At 43.1% G+C, this 18,939-nt stretch overlaps 1 protein-coding gene across 2 annotated transcripts in view; it reads left to right on the top strand.

The window, feature by feature from the left end:
- Positions 1–18,939, top strand: part of LOC147702891 (kelch-like protein 3) — a 530,880-nt gene that overhangs the window by 438,868 nt on the left and 73,073 nt on the right. For both annotated transcript variants that reach the window (XM_086931483.1, XM_086931484.1), the window contains exon 8: positions 5,512–5,661. In XM_086931483.1, coding sequence (XP_086787609.1) covers positions 5,512–5,661 — 150 coding nt within the window. The remainder of the gene's footprint in view (positions 1–5,511; positions 5,662–18,939) is intronic.

Below are 18,939 nucleotides of genomic sequence, written 5' to 3'. Positions count from 1 at the left end.
GGCCCTGGTTAACAAATGGTAGCTTGCTTCGAAATGCCTCCTGAGGAACTACAGTATATGTGCAGACCGGTCTTTGGTTGTGTGCACCATTTATATTGATGTACAACCTGAGTCTTGTGCAGATGCATCCCTGTTGCACAGTGCTATGATCGAGCCTTTCACTGCCAGATTACTAGGAATTTCTAGTCCTCTCCAAAAGAGGGAGAAACAGAGCACAGATAATGCCACCCAATACGCTCTATTCAATACTAGCGACCTCAAGAGACTTCCGTAGAACTTTCTCCTCCATCACCCCTAGAAAAGCACACAAGACAACAGATGCTTCCGCACAGTAGACTGCCATTGTGGAATCATAAAACAAGATTGCCATCTCGGCTGAGGCCAAGCTCCCTATTTTGACCCAGAATGTTTCTGCGTAGGCAGTGATATCTGACACTACACATGAGATTTGGTTTCGAACAACAGACTATCTAACTAAATATAGTTTTCTACTGCCTATTCAAAGTGGGCCATTTGTTTTTTTTCGAAGCACTGTTACCTCTATAGGGTTGCTGTTGAGGAACTGGAGTAAGCAAAATGAAGAGTGGCTGGGAGAGATAATCTGCTATAAATAAGGAAGTCTTCAGTTGTTTATAAAACAAGAGATGATTAGTAAAAGCGTATAGCTTTAATGGCAAGGTATTGCAGAATTTGGAGACCAAGTAGATGAAAGAACATCTCCCCACTCTGGTTTTGAAACCTGGATCACTTGGAGTAGGGGGGCATGGCTGGATAGTCTTGTAGGCAAATAGTGTATACATTTATCCTGTTTGTACTTTGAGGCCCAGCACTTTGGATGGCTCTGTAATAGAGGTACATAGACTTGAAGAGAATATGTTTGTGAATGGGTAACCAATTGAGCAAATACAATTGGACCGAGATGTGAGATCTCGGATGAAGTCCCAGTATTAGTCTCGCTTCTGCATTCTGAACACGTTCAAATTGTTAAATGATGGACAGATGCAAAATGAAGCAACAAGTAGACTCACAGATTCCAGGCTTAAGAAGTAAGTGTGGGGTTTCCACCCACCTTAGAGGCCCACCATGAACAGCTCACATTATTGAGAACCAAGGCTGTAGTCTTTTCACCATTAGACTTTAGAGTTCGCGGTCATCCAAGCAACAACTTTGCTCATACACTCTATAACCATAACTTTTGTATCAAGAAAATTATCATTGAGAGTGATAGCAATTTTAGTATCATCAGTATAGGAAATGAAGGAAAAGCCTTTAGAACGTATGAAAGCAGCTAAAGGCTGCATGTATAATTAAAAAAAGAAGGGACTTCGAGCCTAGCCTTGTTATACCCTGCTAGTGAATTTCCAGAAAAGGAAAACAAATGATGATAGTAGCACAGCCTGGACATAATTTGTAAGGCAAAAGAGAAACAGTTACAATGGGGGCACGTGTGCCTAGCTCAACGAACTATTAAGTAAGTGTCTGATGGGACACTGTCAAAGCCGTGCTGAGATCAAGAAGTACGAGAAGGGCTTTGCCTCCTCTATCTAGCATTAGTCGCACATCGCCTGCCATAGCAAGCAGTGCAAATTCGGTTCTGCTCAGATGACAAAAGCCTGTCTCTGATGGATCTAAGATTCTATGTTCTGTGACGAACTGGGAAACTGTTTGTTGGACTCAACAACAAGAATTTGTACTGGTAAAGGCAAAAGTGAAAGTTCGTAAAAGTTGTGGAATTTGCATTATGTGTTTCTGCAGAGGTCTAACCAGGGCCAATTTCCAGTCATCAGGATCTAAACCAGAGTCGAACGAGTCATTTTCAATGTTGGAAAGAGTTGGTCATATGCTGTTTGAGACCCTCTTCAGCTTGTGTGTAGTTCAGTGCTCTAAGACAGAGTCTGATATAATGATACAATATCAGCTCCGCTAGCAGGAGTGAACAGGATAAAAGCCTTAAAGAAGGCACGTAGGAAAGCTTATAGCGCAGGAGAATTGGATGGATTGGTGGGTATAGGTATTTCTGACATAATAATTTTTATTTTGTCCTGAAATTAGTTGAAATACTAAAACACAGTTCCATATAAGGAGCTAACTTGGATTAACATGCGGAAAGGAGTGGCATTTTGATCTTGCGGATTGGATAGTGTCTTTCGACTTGCAAAATGCATACTTCTATGTACCCGTACTGCTATCACAAAGGCATTTTATCCTCTGTTATGTTGTTCCAGTTGACAGTCCTGCTCTTCAACCTCACTTCTGCCCCCTGAGTATTTGCAAAGGTGATGACAGTGATCGCAGCCCATATTCTTAAGTCTGGTATACACTTATTTCTATATGTCAATGACTGGCTGTTGAAACAGACTTGTCTCAGTTAGTTGTGGGACACCTGTAGACAACTGCTGTCCACACTGCGGTTTTCTGTCAAAGTGCTGATATCCCAGCTTCAGTAGAGATCTCCCTATACAGCGACCCTCCTCTATTCTGTGTTCTCCGAACCCTGTCTTCCCCGTTCAATTCCAGGTTTAGGATGTGATTCTTCTATTTTGAAATTGTTTTTGGGTTCCTGCATGGATGGTTTTGAGACTTCTTGGTCCCCTTGCCTTTTATATCCTGCTAGTGCCTCATATCCAGTGACACACAGGCTCTGAAGTGGAACCTACACCTCCAGAGAATCCAGCACCGGCGATGTCTTTCAGACAATATTCATATTTTGAAATAGGCGGCCCAGAACATTCTGTGGTGGCTGAATTATGATATGATAAATGTGGCAGTCTGTTCTCCTTGCCTCACCTGAAACTGATGGTGGTGTGTGATGCATCGTCGATACAAGGTGGAGATTAGGGGCCTCTGTTCTCCGGTAGAACAGAGGCACCACATCAGTCTCCTGTTGTTACGTGCCCTCCGCTCCCTCTTCAAGTGGACCTACTGTCCCATCAACAGGGTCGTGTTCTTCACCCAGATCTCCATAACCTACATCTTCATGCTTGGAGATTGCAAAAAAAAACAGACTGAGTGGTTTTGATTTTCTGCAGAGGTGATGTATGTGATCTCTGCTGTTTAGAACCCATCCACCAAGTCGTTCTGTTCTGGCTGTTTTGCAGATGTTCTGCCTTAGTGATGTGTTTTTGAAGGGGCTTACATATTTTTAACCCCTGTACCTTTTATTATGCAACAATGAGACCTTCATTTACTTCTTACCTTCTTGATGTGTACACCTTTAGATCATATGCATAGTTGCTGACACCAGAGACTGTTTTCCTCGTTGCAATCACTGTTGCATGCTGCGTCTGTCAACTCCAGGCACTGACAGGACAACTCGCACACCACCTGCTTCCAGGACAAGCTGCCCCTTTAAACTTGGGTGTCTTTTCTGCCAATGGTGGCGTCTCCCTTCTTTGTGGAGCAGTCCATCATGTTTCCTACTTTGTTTAACACCATTGCTGTGTGCAAGATTCCCCTCCTGTGCTGAGCCCCAATGTAAATGGGTGAGGTCATGACGAGCTGAGCTCGTCATGAGCACACAAGAGGTATAGCTAATGACGAGCTCAGCTCGTCATGAGCTTTGAAGGGGTTAATACAGCCCGTACTTCTAAGTGGAAGGAAAGGCTTTGCCAGCTGGTCATTTGGAGGGCCCTTACTTTCTCTATATAGTAACGACTATTGAGCACTTAATGGACAACCAAACCTTTGTTGCCTTCACTGGATTGAAGAAGTAAAGGGTGGTCCTGAAACTAATCTTGTCCAGAGGGTTCGTTCGTCCTTTGTATAAAGATGTGTTATGCCGTGGTCAAGAAGGAGCCTTCTTGAAGGCCTTCTGGATCATTTCATCGCCACTCCAACTCTAGCTACGAATGTTCCTACGCTGGACTATTGCCAGGCTACTGTGTGGGCATCCGTCTACACTTTTACCATCCACTATTGAATCGCCTCTCGGGTCAGGAGGGTCACTTTGTCCACTCGGTCCTGCAGGATTTTCTGATGTAAAGTCATTTCTATAGACTCATCACATCATGAAAGGTATTGATTTAGTATTAGTTAAATCAAATCTGGAAATATTTATCAGAAGATCAAGTTACTTACCTTCTGTAACACTCTTTCTGGTGGTTACTGTCAATATCCGTACATTCCTCACCAAGCTCCCTTTTTCCAATTCTGTGGAAAAAACATATAGGTGGTAATAAAGTTCCATATTCAATTCTACACACTGTCCCTGCTTTCAGTCTCACTGATCCTCTGAAATTGAAGGTGTGGATGGTTTCAGTTGGAATGTGATGTCAGAAGGCAAGGTTGTTATATTTATATGGCACTATGCCATCACTTTCTGGAGTGTAGCAGCAATTTCTGCTAAAAGTTTCCAGTCTCTCTTCGGGATGAAAAAGGTGAGTAATCTATGATTAGACAGATTATTTACAAGGAGGAACTTTATCAAAGGTAAGTAACTTGTTCTAGTACTCCTATTTACACACCACGATAAATAGATATACACAAGAGCAATTATACATTTTATCCCTAGGGTCCTTTTTACCAACCCTACAGATTTGAGGTTTTGTGGAGACAGACTCCTGTGGCAGCTGTGAAAATACTTCATAATTTAATTGCAGGAGCACTACATGGAATGCATTTTTGTTTTAATCGAATTTCACCTCAAACCACTGGGTCGTTTGTAAAAAACTAAAAACAAAGTTGTTTGAGTTAAAATAGGACTATCATCAGTTGTATTGCATCCTATTGCATATCAGGTTATATGTGCTAAGAAGTCTCAGTAGGCTTAATAGTACTGTTGTAAAAGTGTGGTACTAAAAAATAACATGTAGGGAAAGGTGGAACCTGTTCATAGGCAGTCTTTTGCAGCATAAACACGTGTTCAGTCTATCATCCTTGAAATAATTGCGAGCCTGTCATTAACCTTCTCAGACTAGTAATTGCTATAGGGTAAAATGGGCTCCAAAGATTTCATTTGGATCATGGTATGCTTTTCACTTTTATCATAAGTTTTTTTTTTATGTTTCAAATTTGCTTTTCATACCAGAGACTTAAGGAAGGGCTTTCCTGATGGTTAGTGAAGTGATTCCCCTGCGATTTTAATTTATTTTTTGGGGCAACTCTGTTTGAAGTAAATCACGTTTTAGGCTCTCAGCTCCTTCTAGTAATGTTTACTATGCAGTGAAATGACTTGTATTCAGTTTCTGTGAACAGTGTAGATTTGGAAAATATCCAAAGCAGCCTCCTGTTCTAGGGACTCAATGCCATTATCCTTTTTGCATACCTAAAAAATTATTATTTCACCTGGAATACTAGATGTTATTGGTCCAAACATGAAAACTGAATTATAGGCTTTGTTTTGTAGGGAATGTATAGACTGGGAAACCTGAAATATGACTGTGTTTGGCACTAGGGGTTCCGCAGGAGAGCTGGCAGGCACATTGAAATGCTGCTCAAACTATAGTGTTTTCTACGTTTACCATTGTGATCCCGGCGAACACACATAAACTGTTTTCGTTGTTGTCTTCCTAGACTGTTGAAGAAGAAGCCTTGATAAAGAACAATAATACATGTAAAGACTTCCTTATTGAGGCCATGAAGTACCATTTACTGCCAATGGATCAAAGACTATTAATAAAAAATCCCAGGACCAAACCAAGGACTCCAATTAGTCTTCCGAAGGTAAGATGGCTGCAGTAACTATACAGATTTATATAAGGTTTGTGTTTGTCTAATCTGTTGTTTCGGGTAGGACTCTGCCCATTGGTTGTCTAATAAATTATATTACACCACTATTTACATGACTGGAATTTGGATGCTATTATACATTCTTTGAATTACATTAGACCATTACTTAACACCTTGGTTTGATTATTTTTTGATTGCATTTTTTAGAATTCCAATTTTCTTGACGTCATTTTTGGTGGAAGCAATAATAGATGTCAATGAATTCATCTGTAAATACTCAGAATATAATTTCAAAAAGGAAACCATAATATGTTTCCCCTATATCCAGACCCACTAGTTCTAAATTCAGTGCTTATAGCATAGAGCAATCGTGGCTTTTTGTTTTCTTCAGAACATGGGCTTTTTCATGAAATACTCACAAATAAGCACCAGGTACCTACCCTCGCTTATATCGGTGTAGAAATATATATATATATATCCATACTAATATAATAAAGAGAGAGTCCAAACCTTTGAGGCGGGTAATCTAAGGAACCACAGCACCAATCACAACACCCAATACAGCGTTGGAAAGGGCAGTTGCAGCAGAAGGACATAGGCTATGCAGACGCCCACCATATGCATTTAAAAGGGAAAAGAACTGTGCCAGCAAAATAGTCCCTTGTGGGCGTGTCTGCGTTGTGCTGGGGGCGTGTGCTGGGGGCGCGACAAACGTTGGGGGCGTGTGGTACGTTCCGCCCTTCATGCCATGTCTCATATCGTGTGCTAATCCCACCCTGCTCCCTTTAAATACCCCTGCACCCCATAATCATAACCCACCCGTACTCCTTAAAATACCCCAACACCCTTAAACACTAACCCATCTTAACCCTATAAATATACCCTGTACCCCAAAACACAAACCTATCCCTAAACCCTAAAACTACCCCTGTACCCCAAAACCCAAACCTAGCCATGAACCCTATAAATACCCCTGTACCTCAAAACCCAAACCTACCCCTGAACCCTAAAAATACCCCTGTACCCCAAAATCCAAACCTAGCCCTGAACCCTAAAAATACCACTGTACCCCAAAACCCAAACCTACCCCTGAACCCTAAAATACCCCTGTACCCCAAAACTCAAACCTACCCCTGAACCTTAAAAATACCCTTGTACCCCAAAACCCAAGCCTAGCCCTGAACCCTAAAAATGACCCTGTACCCCAAAACCCAAACCTACCCCTGAACCCTAAAATACCCCTGTACCTCAAAATCCAAACCTAGCCCTGAACCCTAAAAATACCCCTGTACCCCAAAACCCAAACCTACCCCTGAACCCTAAAAATACCCCTATACCCCAAAACCCAAACCTAGCCCTAAACCCTAAAAGTACCCCTGTACCCCAAAACCCATACCTATCCCTAACCCCTAAAACTACCCCTGTACCCCATAACCCAAAACTATAACTGAACGCTTAAAATACCCAAACACTCCAAAACAGATACCTCAGTACCCCAAAAAATATACCCCTATACCCATACTTACCTTATCCAAACATTAAAAAAAATCCTTTTACCATTCATGCATTTACAACGAATTTCTTTGTAAATGTATGCGTGGTAAAAGCATATAAAATGTAATGCCATGCGTTACAATGGCATTGCGGAGTCATGGTACTTTCGTAATGAAAGTATGCGGAGTGATGGTATGCGGAAAGAAAGTTGCGGAATAATGGGTGTTTACCCTCCCCCAGTAAGTACATTAGTGGCACGGCGGCCCACATCTCCAGCAACATACTCATATTTTTTCACCACCCATTTGAAAAATGCACAGGTCTCTCTCATTGATGGCCAGCACCGACATACACTTTTAGACACACCTCCCGCCACAAGTTTTAGAATTGCGAACTTTAGAGCTGGGGAGCTACGTTTGAATCTCTGCATCAGCTCAACATCCTGTGATTCCAGGCAAATCGCTTTGTCTCCTAGTGCCTACCACAAATGAATGTGTTCTTCTGTAATGTAAATTGTGCTCATGCCATGTTGTCGAGTTCGCGCTATATAATATTGCAAGGTAAAATAAAGTAGGGAAACTCGAGTTCACACACACATATATATATATATATACATATATATATATATATATATATATATATATATATTTATTTTTCACTGAAAAAACCATAGGTTTCACACGAGTTATAGTTCGGAATTAGCATTTAAAAAACCTTAGAAATTCTCTAAAAAAAAAACAACATCATTTTTAGGGGTGTTAGAGTTAGCTGGTCATTTCACTCGTACAAAACCATTGAAATTCCTCCGTTATAGTTAGTTGTACTAACTATAACTCACGTGCCCGCAATCCACTTCTGATGATGTCACATATTACGTCATTCATGACATGGTCAGTGACATCACTGATGACATCTCAAGTGACATCCCTGATGATATCACTGATGACATCATCCAGTGAATGTGGTTTGGTTCGATATTTAAATAAGTATTATATAATTATATATATAGCAATCTGCATTGAAGACTCAGTGGATGTATAAGTGTGTAGCTGCAGTATTTAGTAGCACTGTGATTGACTGTGTAAGTGCCTAATTTAAAGTGTCTCACTGAACATATGTATGGGATAGTGATTAAACTGTGTAAATATCTGTGTCACTTTGTCTCTTGTTGTGTAAACTACTGCATACGTTGGTTACTACCTTTGTGAAACTCTATATTAGTTTTTAATTAGTTAAGTGAGTATTTGTATGGAAGAGTGAATGTATGTGTGCTTGGGTGGGAGGTGTGTGACTGTCCAAAGATGTGCACATAGTTGTTTTAGTAGGTATATGATGTTAAGACTGCATGTGAAAACTGTTGTTTGAGTGAGTAAATCTTTTTTTATGGGTGTGTTGATGAGTAAATATATTTCTCAAAGATACAAGTCCAACAATGTTGAAATATAAAAGGCACTGTATGTGACAGTTGGTGTATATCAATAAATATATATGAGAATCAGTGGTTGTCTGAATAACTATTTAGAAAACTGTATACTTATAATAGTGATATTACAGCACACTAAGTATGAGTTACTTTCTATACCAATAAATAAAGTTATGTTTGTATAAGTGTGTAGCTCAGTAAATGTATGTGTGATCAATTGTTTGCATAAGTGAGTAGGATGACTGCATAAGTGAGTAGAATATGTCCTACTGTGTAATGTTGAAATAGGTGTAAAAGTATATTTAATATTGTTCTATTGATCTTTGATTGAGAAAGCTAGGAAACATGTGAATAAATCTGTTTCTGCTTTTCTCAGAGACTATAGAATGGGGTTCATTTACCACAACAATCTGCGTTTCAATATGGATGGCATCTATAGGGGAGATGGTGTACATTTTACAGATGAGGGAAACAGTCTTCCTCTTAAACTTTAGACTCTGCATAGGTACTTACTTGTAGGTACTAAAATCTCTCAATAAACACAAGGGCTCCTTTTAGAGCCACCTAAGAACTAAACACATAAACTTGATGTTTGTGAGAAGTTGGCCTGATATGTGATGTCCACTATTCGAGTGGGCTCCCTGTATCAGTCCAAACAACCCTTATGGTGATGGCTGTAAAGTCAACCTTATAGACCAGCTATCCTAGTGGTAGCATGGACAAAGCAGTCTTAGGCTAATACTTCAGAGAGCATGTGAAGCCAATTGTTTTACCAATAATAACCCCTTGAATACCAAATGAAAGGACACCACACAAGGTATATATCAAATATATATGTATTTATTACTAACACAACCCCTCTGCACTCTTTATGAGGTAAGAGTTCGAGATACAGCACAAGTTACTCAATAAGCATACTATAAGTTGCACAAATACAATTCTGCTCTAGGGGCCTCACGAACCATATACTAAGTAAGTGGTATAAGAACCACTTCAGGAAAGGGGAATAGGCCTAGGGCCTAGAGAATCGCTGGGCCTACACTGGACAACCAAAGGTTAGGAAGTAGGAGTCCCACAGGATGCGTGTGCAGTGTCTAAACACACACTCCAGTTACCATAGACTTTCAATTGTAACGTAAAAGTTACAAAGTAGTTGATTTCGGACACTTCCGGATGGACTACGGGAAAACCCAGTTAAACTAGGACACTTGGATAGTTGTTGCCCACGGGAGCACCGGAGTACTCGAGTTACCTCACCCAGGGAAGCCGGGTGCATAGGTGTTCTTTCGTGTCGGGTTTCGTCGTCTAATCCTATGGAGAGCTGCAGAAAGATGCTGCAGGCGACCAGGAGGAAGATGTCCGGGTGGATCCATGGGTGGATTGGTGCAGTGAAGAACCTGAAAGCAGAGGGGACAGAGTCTGGGTCACTAGCCAGTGACCAGGAAGGAACCAGGCGATGTCAAGATGCAATCCGGTAAAGATGTGAAGCTTGTCTCTGCAGCTACGTGGACCAGAAGGCGTCGACGACGACCAGGAGCTGGATACGAACTGTCCCACGAAGGATCTCGCTGTTGGCGGTGTTGGAGTCAAAAAGCCTTGGCAAAGGCAACCCACGCAGGAAGGGAAGATAGGCTTCTGTTCAGACCAGCAAGGTCTGGGGAGCTTCCCCTTTACAGGAAAGCAGGAGCAAGCCCAGAGCAACTAGGCAAGCAGCGTTAATTCAAAAGGATGTCCTCAGGAGGGCCACTGGCCAACGGGCTAGCAACTGCGTCGAGGAGAAATGCAGGCACAGGCCCCACGCGGCACTCGTGGAGGGCTGAGCTTCGGTGCACTTACTGCTCGGGGTTGGGGCTACTCAAGTCCCAATGCACAACTTTGAAGACGCCTCAGAAGCTGCACCGTTAGCAAAAAGCAGGTACTGCAGGTAGTCCGGTCCCACGTCTCTCGTGTCCGCCACGGGTCTCAGCTTTGCCGTGGATGTGGGTCGGAGTCAGAGAAGTCTGGAAGTCAAGAGGCTGCGTCGCTAAGTCTTTGGGTTCAGGCGGGAGCATCGACAAAGCAAACCGGCAAGTCACTGATGGTGCCTGTTTGCACAGGGTGGTCACTCCTTGACCACAAGGGAGATTCTTCAGTCTTCTAGTTGCAGTAGAATGTCGAAGGTCCAGAGTTTCGTTTCAGTTCAGGATAATGTAATGTCTCTAGACACAGCTCCTAGCTTTATACTAATCTAAGGGGCTGGATTACCTGCTAGATCCCTCCTATGGGTGGAACCTGGGAAGGGGGTGGTTACACCCCTTTCCCTTTGTCCTGTTTCGCGCCAGAGCTGGGGCTGGAGTGCCCCAGCAACTGGTTTGAACCGGGCTATGCATGGAGCACCTTGTGTGCCCCAGGCAGTGTCTCATTTCTTTCAACCCACCCTGCCCCAATACACAATAGCCTGTCTGGGGAGGTGCTAGCCCCTCCCAAGGCAGGAAACCTATTGTCCAGACCTCCCCTACCGGAGTTTCATCCAGCAGCAGGAGGTCAGACTCGTGTCTGTGGCAGCAGCATCCATTTTGTGATGCTGAGGCTCTGTTTAACTTTAACCGGGTAAAGCTACAACTACATGTCTTCTCCCTCTATAAGGGTGAAATGCTACCCCCGCCACCAGGACTGGCGGGGGGGGGGGTGTAGTATTCCAAAGCGTATGACACCTTACACGACATGTTTTGATAAAGCCAAACCAAAGTTAGCATTAACCGCGAGGATTATAATGCACTTAAGAGTATATGGTATAACTATATCATAGAATAGCTATAAGGACATGGTTCCGAAAGCTGCAGACAGGCTCAGCTAGAGCACCATCTCATATAAAACCAAGCACTCTGCCTTCAGGACTGCCAAGGCCTGCCATAGGAGTGGCTTATAGGTGTATATGTGTCTATATATAATGATAGGTATAGGAATACTATACCTAAGCAAGGGGTGAATACACAACCTTGCCCCAGCTGAGTGATCAGCCAGTCGTGTCAGTTTGGATGGCCAGCCAGGGGTGGCATAATAAATGCTGCAGCCCCTGGTAGGCCTTGGATGCACCTTTGCCCTGGGTACCTATGGTACACTATACAGGGGCTCACAAAGGTGACCCAATTAGGTATGTACCTAAAGTACACATAAACTTGATGTATATCTGAATTATTTTTATTTTATTTTTTTGCTTGGAGTCGCGCACCCAACGCGTCGCAGTCGTGCACCAAACGCTTAAAGGTCGTGCACCAAGCGCGTTGGAGTCGCGCACCCTACAGATTATGAATCGTGCATCCAACGCATGCACACCAGGGGGCCGCACTGAGCGCCACGCTGGGTGCGCGATTCCTAATTTTACTGTAAAAAAAATAATAGGCCCTATCACTAATTACTATTATCCCCGGGGACCCCATCACCCGGGGCTTATAAATAACTTTGGGGACCTTGGGGGGAGGCCCAAAGCCCCCACGGTCCCAGCCGGCTCCCCGCATCCTACAGGAGCCGGCATTGCTTTTCTACATGGGGAGCTGCTAACATGCAGCTCTCCGTGTGGAAAAGCAATATGGTTTGGATTTCTCTTTCCAAATCCAAACCATGTTTGCTATGGAAGGGCGGGAGACTCCCGCCCTCTCTTAGGAAACAGCAGTGTCCCGTGGGTGGGCCCCCCAGGACAGTGCAGGAGCCGGCCCTGGGGGGGTGGCGGTCCCCAGGGCCCTCGAGGGCTCCAGAAGGGGGGACACGCAGCCCCCCTCCCACAATACATAAAGCCCTGGGGGGGCCGTTGAGCCCCCCCCCCCCCACAAATTATACTGGGATGGGCTTTTGTGTAAGCATGGGCAAAATTTGCAAATTCGCGTTCCGCGAATTCGCGGATTTCCCCGCAAAATCGCAAAAAAAATCAGCGAATTCGCAAATTTTCCCGCTAAATCGCAGATTTTTTTGCGATTTGCCCTGGAGTACTTTCTACTGGCTAATCCAGTAAGTTCTCCCTCATTGGGTAAATGTATAGTGTTTTTATTACACTGCAGCTGCGTAAAGGGCCAGAAGACGTGTCTCCAGTGACCATGTGTGCCTGTAACACAGGCACATGCACACATGGTCACTGGAGACACATCTTCGGGCCCTTTACACAGCTACAGTGTAGTAAAAGCACTATGGGGCAGATTTACAAGCCACTTGCGACTCTTTTGCGCCGCAGTTGCGTCACTTTTGTGACGCAGCGGCAGCACAAAAGATGTGCCATGGTGCTGGGTATTAACAACGTGACGCATCTGAGAGATGCATCACGTTGTAAAGCCCTGCGCCATCAGGAGGCGTTCCGGCGCAGGGGAGGGCGTTCCTGCGCAGGAACGCCTCCTAAAAGTGGCTGAGTGAAATCTACAAGATTTCACTCAGTCACTTTTAGGCCAATGCTGCGTCAAAACCCTGCGCCTGCTTGAAGCAGGCGCAAGGCTTGACGCAGCATTGGGGAGATAGGGCCTCCAGAGCATTGCTGGAGCTGCATTGCGCTTGGGACGCAGCTCCAGCAATGCGCTGCTTTTACGGCACAGATGCTTGACGCATCTGTGCCGTTTTTGCCACATGGTGCGCCGCATTGTACATGCGGCGGACCATGGGTGGCGGAGCTGCGGGGCACAATAACTGGCGCATCCCTGAGGATGCCCCAGTTATTGTAAATCTGCCCCTATACATTTAGCCAACGAGGGAGCACTTACTGATTAGACAGTAGAAAGTACTCCAGTTGAGTAGAGGTATTGCACAAAATGGTGGCATCTTCGTGGACAAACACGCAGGGCGGGATTCATTCTGCCCCCTGTTAGACTCGTTTTTTGTGCCCTTCTGCCATCTGTTAGACTCGTTCTTGTGCCTTTCTGCCCCCTGTTAGACTTGTTTTTTGTGCCTTTCTGCCCTCTGCATCACCACATCATCACTCAGCGCTACCCCAGCATCACTCAGCACCACCACATTATCACTCAGCACCACCACAGCATCACTCAGCACCACCACAGCATCACTCAGCACCACCACAGCACCACTCAGCACCACCACAGGACCACTCAGTACCACCACAGGACCACTCAGCGCCACCACAGCATCACTCAGCGCCACCACAGCATCGCTCAGCGCCACCACAGCATCGCTCAGCGCCACTACAGCATCGCTCAGCGCCACTACAGCATCACTCAGCGCCACCACAGCATCACTCAGCACCACCACAGCATCACTCAGCACCACCACAGCATCACTCAGCACCACCACAGCACCACTCAGCACTACCACAGCACCACTCAGCGCCACCACAGCAGCACCACCACATTATCACTCCGCACCACCACAGCACCACTCAGCATCACCACAGCACCACTCAGCGCCACCCCAGCATCAATCTGCGCAACCATTCAACAACTGGTTCCAATATGTTCTCTCAATGTTTCAAGCTTTATTACAAATGTCACAAAAAGATGTTAATATTTCACTTCTGTTTTCGTCACAATAAAATACACTGAACATAATCTTCACAAAAGTTATTTATAAAAGTTTAAGCTATTGCCATTATAAATTAAAATCACTTATTTAAGTATTAATTATTTAAAAAAATTAAAAGCCATTGTAATTTGTAATATCAATACATCTAAGTCACGTAAATACAAAACATGTTGCATTACAAATGCTATAGGTGTCACATTTGCGAAAGTTATAACTATTGGCATTGTAAATGACAAAGCTATTCATTTAGCTATTTTCAAAACCAACACATAAATAAAGAAAGTTGTCATTTACAAGACCAATTGCTCAAACTTTCCTTATGCGTGACCTATTGCATTGCAAATTCTTGTTTTTATATTTGTCAGTGCTTCCTGTTGAGGTTTAATTTTTGTGACAGGCGCCTCATTGCCTACTTGTAACTATTCTCTGACCCTGCTTCAAGGGTCAGAGCAGGGTCAGAGAATAGTTGCATGTAGGCAACGAGGCGCCAGGAAGCACTTACAGGCTTACAGCAGCAGGTGCCCAAGTTGAAGTTAATTTCTTTGTAACCCTTTCGTAAAAGGTTACAAAAAATTAGCTTTAACTTTTGCACCTGCTGCTGTAACCCTGTAAGTGCTTGGCTGAAAATTCGTCCCCGCTGATTCGCAGATTTTACCGCGATTTCGCGAGATTCACGTATCGCGAAATCGCGGAAAATCCGCAAATTCCGCGAGCGGAACGCATTTTCAGCCCATGCTTACTTTTGAGCCCCTCCCAACAATTTCTTTTATAGCGTGAAGGGTGGCGGTCCCCGAGGCTGGGAGGGCCCTCAGGGCCCCCTTTACATGTAATAATTTTGCCCCCCCTGGGCTAATTATAAAAGAAGCTCCGATCTATTATTTGTTTATTTTTTTTCAGCAGGATCTGCGCACACTATGCGTTTAAAAAAAAAATACATTGGGGGGGGGGGGGCAGGGAGTCCTTCTGGGACCCCTAAACAGGTCTAGAGGATCAGGGTATTTCTACCCTGCCCCCTTTATACGTTTTGCATACTTGTTCCACTGACTTCTTCAGCCTCGCTTCTACCTAGGCACAAAATGACTGCCAACACTTCCTGGCCCCACCAAGTTTGAAAATTTCACGAAGATTTGTCAACCGGCGCCAAAGTTATTCCAAATAGAATGTTGCGGGTTTCCTATGGAAAATAGGTCCTAACTATACCTACATTGCTACAAGGAAGACAATCCTCACTGAAAGGGGATTACCAGAATATAAGAATATAATCTTATACCATCCACTGTCGCTCATCTTTTTCATAGTGTTTGTGGTATTGAGGAAATATCAAAGACAAAAATCGTGCATACATTTTTTTTAATGTTGCCAATTTCAAATACATGCCATTGAAGTTCAGTAAGATCATCTTAATAGCAATAAAACATACGCATTAAAATTCCTTCTAATACATAATTCATAAAGGACTCAGAGGTGCCTAAAAATGAAGGAATATATGTGCACAAAGAAGAAGTAATACTGCTAAAAAAGGAGATAATAGTTTTCTGTAACATTAATATCACAGGCTGCACAAAAAGCAGACGAACAATAGAAAAATAACATTGTTCAAGACACCGATTGAGCAAGCTTGCTCTTGCTCTCTCCTCGGGCTAAGCCTGGCAAACCAAGTGTAAAAAGCAACAAAGCAAGCTGTAGCACATGCTTCAAATAAAAAACAATCCATTGAGCAAAAAGCCATTATGCGATATGAGCCCCATAGGCCATTTATGATGTGCCCTTATGCAAGGTCTTTTCCTATATTAAAGAAGCCTCTAATAAGGATCATCCTTCACACGTAATTTTGGTAGAGGACATAAATTACAAAATATCCAACTGTGCTTCAGAACAATGAAGTGAAGTTGAAAAAGAGGAAGCTTTTCAGATTCATCAAGCTCTCTTTCCTCCAAAGATAAGTTATTAAGAGAGTGGAAAGTACTATATGCTCAACTAAAAAAGGTTATTGCATCATAGGTAATGTAAGATTACCATTCGATTCCCAAGCAGCTTATACTAATAAAGCACCAGGGAGAGCGACAATTCTTGATTATATGGTGGTGGGATGAACCTCGTTCTTTTTGTTGGGTGACTTAAGTCACAGATCCCCTACTCAGTGAACATAGTCTGTTAATTATTTCCCGGAGTTTAAATATGACTCCTGTTAGCCCACGGAAGTTTGATGGATCCACTTCCAGGTCTGACAAAAAACAGGGAGGACACACTTGGACCATAGGATGATGTCGGGCTTAAAAAGCAAATTAGAGGCTATCCTTGATAATCTTGATGGTTGGATGGGAAACAAAATGGGTTTTAATATATATTATGCAGCAGTTAGTAAAAGATGTTAATCAGGGAAAAAAACAATGTGTAAGCTTAAGGTGATTGCCTGCCCTCTTCTAATTTTAGATAGGTAACTAAATGCCCTAGTTAAGGAACAATATTTGTGTTATGACCCTGAAAGTAAAACTATGGTGTTATTAAAAAAGTAGGAGTCGACTGAAGTCTTGCTTGAAGAGAGAGGAGGTGGGATAGGCTTTGCAATAAACTAAAGGAAGCAGCAGTAATTAAACTAAGGGAAGCAGCAGTAAAAGGCCAGTCTAGGTCCTTCTGGACGTGGAGGGTTGTGGAGCAAGAGCTAGATCTTTTCCCTCAGCTATAGCGTAATCAAGATAGGTTAATTTCTTTAGAGGCCTATACACAGCAAGCGAGGGAGTGGACAATCTACCTTCTGCAAAAGGGGATATCCATCTATATGGTTCCCCCTTCAGAAAAAGAGATTGAATTTTCAGTCCGAGGTATACACACCTCGACTGTTATAGAGCTAGGCGAAATTTCTATTTCTGTGATAAAACTAAATGTTCCCCTTTGGAGTAAGACCCTTTGCCTTAAAAGTTGTTATGAAACCAGAAAAATCCCTCCCTGGTGTAGAGTTCTCATGGGTGGTGATAGGGGTCTGTCTCAAGCCATCCCAACTTTAAACGGGTTAAGCAAGGGACCTCCTTGCCCCACTTCTTTTTTCCCTATACATCTCCGACCTACCTGATCATTCGGCCCGAAGTGAGGGTATTGCTTCGTTAATTGGGGGAAGTCTATTGTTTGCTTAATATATGTAGACGACATAGTAATTCTCGATCTTACCCCAAAGGGTTAAATAGTCTTGTGGAGACACTGCAACAATTCGCTGATATGTACTATTTGAAGACTAACACAACTAAAAGTAAAGTCATGTGCTTTCACAGGAGGATGAAGCCAAAATATAGAAACTTTACATGGTATCTGGGTGCCCAAAAGCTAGAAACTGTGAAATCGTATACTTTCCCGGGGAAGATTATTTGTGGAAATTTATGTGTAAAAGCCTTTATTGAAAATAATGTGACCAAAGCACAGTCTCAAGCTAAATGTTCGGGTGCATTTTATAGGGCTTCTGGGAGAAGACATTTTTTTCACTCTTCTTAGAGAGCTAATGAACCAAAGCCCCTGCTTCTTTGTTATATGGATTACAAATGATTGACATTACAAATGGGGGTTTTAAATACAATGGAAGGCTGAGTCCTCAGAAGCCTAGCTTTAGTTAACACAGCTCTTCCTGTGGTGGCTTTATGGCTAGAATTTGGTTTGAAAAGTGCCTTTGTCCAGGGTCTTGCAGGGCTGGTACTTCTTGGTCGTGTGCCTAGTGAAGGCTCGTTGAGGTCCTGTATAAAGAAAGAAATATTGGCTGGTTAAAAAGCGAATTCTTCAATGCATAGAAAGTCTGCTGTTGCTGTAGATATGTTGCAACTAGACCCTTTTTTGGTTCTCACCTTAACAACGCAGAAACAAAAAAATTGCTTAAAATAATCTACATTCTCCTTAAGCTTTGGCCTGGACAGGGATGCTTGTATTACAAAAAGGGGCAGTCAAAATGTAATAGACTCCTGTCTGGTACATAAAGCACAGCCTTATATTTACTGGAATTTCTCTCATGGATTGAGACATTTTTGGATTCTCTTGAGGCAGGGTATGCTCCCACTAAATCCTCTTTCGGCTAAACGGTATGGCTCCTTAGCGGTCTAATTTGTGCCAAAATGGACCCCAAGATCTTAAACATATCCTTTTTGTCTGCCCTGCTCTTGCATTAGATCGTCAGAATTGGCTGAGGCCTATATGTTTGTAATTGTCCATTCTCTCTACCTCAACTGTTTTACAGTCTCTTTATGTACCACCGAATGAAATGTTTTTGATACAATTTTTACATTTTTTAAGTGCTTTTTAAAGTTGTATTAATGATTTTCTGGTTTGAATGAAACAGAGTATTGAAGCAATATCCAAGCTTGGAACCCTGCTCTTCCATCTGTTTTGCACTCCCTCCTTGTTGTTGCTAATAGATGAGGCCTATTTCGCACATAGTCTTTTGTATATTTTGCACTAGAGGCACTAAAGTCACTTTATGTACTTTTAGGTGTAATATTCTGTTGTGTACAATGAAACTCCCTAATATGTATTATAAATCCTGGATTCTTTTAATATGATCTTTTGATGTTATGCTGTTGTGGGTTTAACATACTTCAAGCTCAACTCTGACAAAACCGAAGTACTCATCCTGGGGCACACTCCCTCAGGCTGGGACGACTCATGGTAGCCTGCCGCACTTTGAACGCCTCACACCCCTATGGACCACTCACGCAACCTTGGCATCATACCGGAATCCTCGCTCTCTATGAACTGCCAAATCGACGCAGTATCCTCATCCTGCTTCCACATGCTCTGCCTGCTTTGAAAGCTATTCAGATGGCTCCCCACAGAATCCAGAAAGACAGTCACCCACGTACTCATCACCAGTAGAATGGACTACGGCA

Source organism: Lissotriton vulgaris, chromosome 7 (genome assembly GCF_964263255.1).
Source record: "Lissotriton vulgaris chromosome 7, aLisVul1.2, whole genome shotgun sequence".
NCBI lineage: Eukaryota > Metazoa > Chordata > Amphibia > Caudata > Salamandridae > Lissotriton > Lissotriton vulgaris.
Note: the sequence above shows the minus strand (reverse complement) of the source record. Positions and strands in the feature narration are given on the sequence as shown.